Source organism: Alosa sapidissima, chromosome 15, assembly GCF_018492685.1.
Source record: "Alosa sapidissima isolate fAloSap1 chromosome 15, fAloSap1.pri, whole genome shotgun sequence".
NCBI classification, from domain to species: domain Eukaryota; kingdom Metazoa; phylum Chordata; class Actinopteri; order Clupeiformes; family Clupeidae; genus Alosa; species Alosa sapidissima.
The window spans coordinates 34645063-34652562 of record NC_055971.1 but is presented as its reverse complement, the minus strand read 5'-3'; the positions used below and the strand labels follow the sequence as shown (position 1 = coordinate 34652562).

General features: G+C 45.0%; 1 protein-coding gene across 7 annotated transcripts in view; it reads left to right on the top strand.

Annotated features, from left to right (window-relative positions):
* pik3cb (phosphatidylinositol-4,5-bisphosphate 3-kinase, catalytic subunit beta) overlaps nt 1-7500 on the top strand; it is a 68829-nt gene that overhangs the window by 31711 nt on the left and 29618 nt on the right. For 3 of the 7 annotated variants that reach the window (XM_042064419.1, XM_042064418.1, XM_042064420.1), the window contains exons 3-8: nt 1426-1603; nt 1748-1976; nt 2268-2491; nt 3477-3650; nt 5184-5345; nt 7249-7338. In XM_042064419.1, the coding sequence (XP_041920353.1) occupies nt 1454-1603; nt 1748-1976; nt 2268-2491; nt 3477-3650; nt 5184-5345; nt 7249-7338 (1029 nt within the window). In that variant the 5' untranslated portion in view covers nt 1426-1453. Of the gene's footprint in view, nt 1-1425; nt 1604-1747; nt 1977-2059; nt 2119-2267; nt 2492-3075; nt 3094-3476; nt 3651-4978; nt 4985-5183; nt 5346-7248; nt 7339-7500 lie in introns of those variants that run through there. The other 4 variants (XM_042064421.1, XM_042064422.1, XM_042064425.1 and 1 more) reach the window with 4 other exon arrangements.

The following is a 7500-nucleotide window of genomic DNA, read 5'->3' as shown; positions in this document are numbered from 1 at the left end:
CCCTTACACACCCATACCCTAGCACACACACACACACACACACCCTTACACACATACACCCATACCCTTACACCCTTACACACACACACCAATACCCTAGCACACACACACACACACACACACACCCTTACACACACACACACACACCCTTACACACACACCCATACCCTTACACACCCTAACACATACACACCCTTACACACACACACACACACCCTTACACACACACACACACACACACACACCCTTACACACACACACACCCTTACACACACACACACACACACCCTTACACACACACCCATACCCTTACACACACAAACACACACACACACACACCCTTACACACACACACACACACACCCTTACACACACACACCCATACATACCTTCATCCCCTTACAGAACCCCTCTCTCACACACACACACACACCCTTACACCCACATACACACACACACACATACCTTCATCCCCTTACAGAACCCCTCTCTCTCACACACACACACCCTTACACCCACATACACACACACACACATACCTTCATCCCCTTACAGAACCCCTCTCTCACACACACACACACCTTTACATACACCTTACACACACACACACATACCTTCATCCCCTTACAGAACCCCTCTCACACACACACACACACCTTTACATACACCTTACACACACACACACATACCTTCATCCCCTTACAGAACCCCTCTCACACACACACACACACACCCTTACACCCACATACACACACACACACACACACACACACACACACACACACACACACACACACACACACACACACACACATACCTTCATCCCCTTACAGAACCCCTCTCTCTCACACACACACACCTTTACATACACCTTACACACACACACACACATACCTTCGTCCCCTTACAGAACCCCTCTCTCAGACACACACACACACACACACACACACACACACACACACACACACACACACACACACCTTTACATACACCTTACACACACACACACATACCTTCGTCCCCTTACAGAACCCCTCTCTCACTCACACACACACACACACACACACACACACACACACACACACACACACACACACACACACCTTTACATACACCTTACACACACACACACACATACCTTCGTCCCCTTACAGAACCCCTCTCTCACTCACACACACACACACACACACACACACACACACACCCTCTTACATACACCTTACACACACACATCTCTACACACACACACACACCTTTACATACACCTTACACACACACACACACACCTTTACATACACCTTACACACACACACACACACACACACACACACATACCTTCATCCCCTTACACACACATCTTTACATACATTCACATTCACTTTCAGTTAAAGGGTTTTAAACTGGTGATGTCATATGTGGTTTTAGGTCCGTATGGTTGCAAGGCGACGTGCTCATGCCTCCCGCCATGACGGACGTGCTGGATTTGTGGGCGGAGTTGGGCCAGGGAGAGGCGGAGCTTGTGACGGTGGACTTCCTGTTACCCACCGGCCTCTACATCCAGATGGATGTCCCCAGAGAGGCCACCATCCAACACATCAAACTGGTGTGTGTGTGTGTGTGTGTGTGTGTGTGTGTGTGTGTGTGTGCATTACTCGAGTAATCGTTTCAGCCCTGTGTGTGTGTAAGTGATACCCCGAAGAGGCCACTGTACAGCATATGAAATTGGACTCTGTGTGTGTGTGTGTAGCTGTTATGGAAGCAGGCTGCGCAGTACCCGCTGTTCCCAGCGTTGGGTCAGATGGAGGGGTGTGTGTTCGAGTGTGTGTCGTCAGCGGCGGTGCACGAGGAGTTGGACGACGAGAGCCGACGCCTGTGTGATGTCAGACCCTTCCTGCCTGTCCTCCGGCTCCTGCGCCGCAGTGGCGCCGACAACCAGCGTGTGCTGTCCTCCAAGATAGGCACGCTCATAGGCAAAGGTACACACACACACACACACACACACACACCAGCACGTGCTGTCCTCCAAGATAGGCACGCTCATAGGCAAAGGTGTACACACACACACACACACACACCAGCGCGTGCTGTCCTCCAAGATAGGCACGCTCATAGGCAAAGGTACACACGCACACACACACACACACCAGCGCGTGCTTTCCTCCAAGATAGGCACGCTCAGGCAAAGGTGTGTACACACACACACACACACACACACACACACACACACCAGCGAATGCTCTGGTCCAACATCTCTCTGTGCTGTGAAGGCTTACAGGAGTTGGATTCGCTACCTGACCAGGAAGTGAAGGACTTCCGCCAGAAGATGCAGCGAATCAGCGAGGAGAAGCTGTTGCGCATGCAGATGATGTCATACTGGGAGTGGCTTCAGAGCTGCTTCAGCCCACAGATGGATGTGGCGCCTACTGATGATGTCATTGACAAGCTGATGGAGGGTGGAGTCAAAATAACCATACACTATGACCAGTGTCAGGTACACACACACACACACACACACACACACACACACACACACTCACACACACACACAAAATAACTATACACTATGACCAGTGTCAGGTACACACACACACACACACACACACACACACAAAATAACCATACACTATGACCAGTGTCAGGTACACACACACACACGCAAAATAACCATACGCTATGACCAGTGTCAGGTACACACACACTCACACACACACAAAATAACCATACGCTATGACCAGTGCCAGGTATATACACACACACACACACACACGCAAAATAACCATACGCTATGACCAGTGTCAGGTACACACACACACACACACACACGCACTCACACACACACAAAATAACCATACGCTATGACCAGTGCCAGGTATATACACACACACACACACACACGCAAAATAACCATACGCTATGACCAGTGTCAGGTACACACACACACACGCACTCACACACACACAAAATAACCATACACTATGACCAGTGTCAGGTACACACACACACACACACACACGCAAAATAACCATACACTATGACCAGTGTCCGGTACACACACACACACGCAAAATAACCATACGCTATGACCAGTGTCAGGTACACACACACACTCACACACACACAAAATAACCATACGCTATGACCAGTGTCAGGTACACACACGCACACGCAAAATAACCATACACTATGACCAGTGTCAGGTACACACAGACACACACACACACCCACACCCACACACACCCACGCAAAATAACCATACACACACACACACACACACCCCCACGCAAAATAACCATACACTATGACCAGTGCCAGGTATATACACACACAAACACACACACACCGTACACATTCATGCAAGTGCACAAAGTGTGTGTGTGGAATCCAAACAGTGTGGGGAGGTGTGTGAGAAGTAACAAGGATCAGCTATATGACCATTATGATTGTGTGTGTGTGTGTGTGTGTGTGTGTGTGTGTAGGACACGGCCAGTGTGAGGGTGTGTGTGAAGAGTAAGGTGGATCAGCTGGTGGACCAGGCCCTCAGGAAATGGAGCTCCACCCACCAGCAGGAAGGTTGTCATGACGACTACATTCTGCGCGTCAGTGGCAAACTGGAGTTCCTGTGTGGAAAACACCCCCTTATCCAGTACAAGGTACACACACACACACACACACACACACTTATCCAGTACAAGGTACACACACACACACACACACACACACACAGAGACACTCATGCACGTACAGACACATACACAAGTGCACAGACACACACATACACACACACACATACACACACACTAGGGCTGGGATAAACGATTATTTTTTAAACGATTAATCTAGCGATTATTTTTTCGATGCATCGATTAATCTAACGATTCATTTTTTCAGTCCGATTTGATTTCGATTCGATTCTCGATTATCTCCCCATTAATTCACTAATAGCAACTTATACATCTTTATTTACACATCTGAATGAAAAAAAACATGAATTCTTTAATATTGCAATATATGGTTATTGCTCTTAAGATTCCAAAATAAAAGACTATACAAGTGCAAAGTAATGCATTCTTAGTCAGAGGTAGCATTCAATAAAGTTCATTAGTGTAGGTCTGATTGAGTGCCTGTCATTTTAAGATGTTCGTGTGGGAATCCTTGCAATTAACATTAACACAGTTAAAAGGCTGCTGATGTGTGGATGCAATTCATAACGTAGTTAGTTCAAATAACGGTTCGTACTTCTCCTTTGGACAAGCACTTTTGAGTCTTGGAAAACACTTTTCCATTTACATCGGGATTTTGCAAACATTCAGAGTCCATAAAATGAGCCTGAGTAACGAATACAAGCAGCTGCAAGTAAGCATGCTAAACTTGACATCCAAACAGTATTCTAACGTTAGCTTTGAGATACTGCTTGATTGCATACTGTAACTTAACTTGGTTTAGTCTCCTCAATGTACTATGTTGTGATAAGACCTTAGCAGAGTTTTCTTTAACTTTAATGCAGCAGTTTTAATGCTGCAAATTTGCGCAGCATGGTCACTATGCTAAGCGGATTTAACAGCAATTTAGCCCACTGTGTTCTATGCAGTGCTTCTATGTGGCAACAACAATCCTTCAACAATCGTGAATATCTTGTTAAATGCACATGCAGAGGAGGAGCAGCGGGCTCGTTACGAGAGAGAGTGGGCGGGGCGAGGAAAGGCTGTGTGAGTAAAAAGTGCTGCTCAATGAAATTATTTTTATCTTATCTTTCATTTAAATAGTAGGCCTACAACATAGAACATCAATGTGTGGTGGCCGGTTTTGATTTCGTGGTGCCCAGCCACAGATTAGTCAACGTATGGGAAACACTGAAGGTGTAAAATTAAAAATATCTAGCAGCACACGTTATGCTTGACGAATCGACACTCATATTTTGCGTGGACGTCATCGATGACGTTGACGCATTGTCCCAGCCCTAACACACACCCTTATCCAGTACAAGGTACACACACACACACACACACACACACACACACACACAGATGTATGCACACTCAGACAGACACATACACAAGCGCACACAGACACACACAAACGTGAACACATGCATGCACAGATAGACACACACTCACACACACATCAGTCGAAATGATACAGAATTAACTGTGTGTGTGTGTGTGTGTGTGTGTGTGTGTGCGCAGTATATTCGTTTGTGTGTGTTGGCGCAGGAGACTCCTCACCTGACCCTCGTGCATGTGGGCGTGGTCAAGGCCATGTTCCAGAAGGAGCTGAACGTCATTAGTGCTGCCCTCGGGCAGAGACCCGCCCACCCACCACTCCCTCTCAAGAAGAGAGCCGCCTCGGTAAGTGTGTGTGTGTGTGGTAAGCATGTTTAACACAGTTGGGTAGTTCCTGTGTAGCCCGGGTTCTACTTCCATTGGATAGTTCCAATTTAGTTATTTTGGATAGTTCCAGTTTAGTTCTTTTGGATAGTTCCAGTTTAGTTCTCTATCTACTTCCATTGGATAGTTCCAGTTTAGTTCCATATCTAGTTCCACTGGATAGTTCCAGTTTAGTTCTTTTGGATAGTTCCAGTTTAGTTCTGTATCTAGTTCCATTGGATAGTTCCAGTTTAGTTCTTTTGGATAGTTTCAGTTTAGTTACTTTCGATAGTTCCAGTTTAGTTCGAAACGCTCGAAACGCTAGTGACGCTTGAAACTGATGTGTCGAAGTGTTTCGAAACTGTGACCAAAGCTAAGTGAACCTTCGGTGCATTTCACCGGTGTCGGCAGCAAGCTACTATGTGCGTTTAATTAACTTTTCTTAAGCAATAACCATGATGCCAGCAAATTTTACATAGTGTCAATAAAACGATGTTTTCATTTAAATGTTTTCATTTAAATACATAATGAACTGCCTTGTTTAGTACAGATTTTAAATCCTCCATAAATGTGCGCACAGGATTGTGGGTGTTCCGAGCATGCAGAGGATGCATCCTCAACAGACTTCGGCCGGTAGAGTTCGGTAGACTTTAGGGGTGTAAAGATTAACCGATACGTATCGGTGTAAGATACGGCTACATCGATACGTGAAGCCCCGTATCGGAATAGAACTGAAATGAACCGGTCGTTATATCGATTTACTTCTTACGAATCGGTTCACAACCTTTTCTGCTCACTCAGACTCTCATTTACGTTCCAAGCAGCGCGTTCATCCCACGTCCAGTTTTTAAACTATACGTGGCACGGAATTGTGGGTAATGCAGTTTGTTTGGCTACATTCATTGCCCAAAAGTTGTCAAATGACCTCATTACCCATACATCTACTGCAACTAAAGCACGTGACAACTCGCACTTGGTCGTTTGTTTTACAGTTTTTACTCTTTTGTTTTTCAAAATCAGCAACGATAGTCTGTAGAGTATAGCCTTACATTTGATGAAGGGATTTCCTTAATGTTAAATAATAATTTGGCCCTTGCTAAAACAATGCACAAATTATTAACCAATTATTCTGTTCATATTCACTCAGACTTGTGGCATTATAGGTTTCTGCATTAGGTCTACTGTTGGAACAAAATAAACCCAGAGAGTTCATTGATATGTAGGCCTATTTTATTCTTGTAGGCTATATGAGAAAAGGCCAAGAGTGTCTTAAGCACTGTTTTATTTTATTTCGGTATTGTCTTACCTCAACAAGGCTACAGCTCCATGAAAACAATCAGATATAACTCTATACAATCTATAAAGTCTATAAAAAAAATGTATTTGGCTGCTGTGTTTGACTGAAATGTAGACTATTCTTTTTTCATTTCAATACAGTACAGTATATGAAACAAACCTCAGTTTAGATAATCATATTCACATTTTTACATAAAATTAATGTGCACCTTGAGCAAATGATAAAAAAAAATCTTTCAGAATGCTTTCCATTCTTGAACTGCATCGAATTGCGTCGAATCGTTTTTTATAAACATGTATCTTTTCTTGTATCGAATCGTGCCCATGTATCTAGATGCGAATCGTATCGTCTTTTACATGAGAGATTCACACCCCTAGTAGACTTTGATGGATACTTGACTTTGGAACAGTTCGGCGGGCCTTGATGTTGTAACATCCTTCAAATAGCAGCCTTGAATACTCCCACCTTGCCATGGTTCTATGGAAACAAATCATGTACCACTAACTTGACTTGGCGCGCGTGTGTGTGTGTGTGTGCGCGCGCGTTTGTGTGTGTGTGTGTGTGTGTCTGTGTGTGTCTCCTTCACAGCAGGTGCAGACATGTGTGTGGGATGTCCAGTGTCCTTTCAAGGTCATCCTCGTACGGGGCATCAAGGTCAACGCAGAGGAAACGGCAAAGGTAGAGCTGTGTGTGTGTGTGTGTGTGTGTGACTCGGTGTAAAAGTCACGGTATTCTCCTGATAACGTGAGTGGAATGCATTTAATTTGGAGGCACACATAAAAAGACGCAGAGTGGCTACATGATACAGTGCACGTTTTGGGGTGAAAATGTTTATTTTCT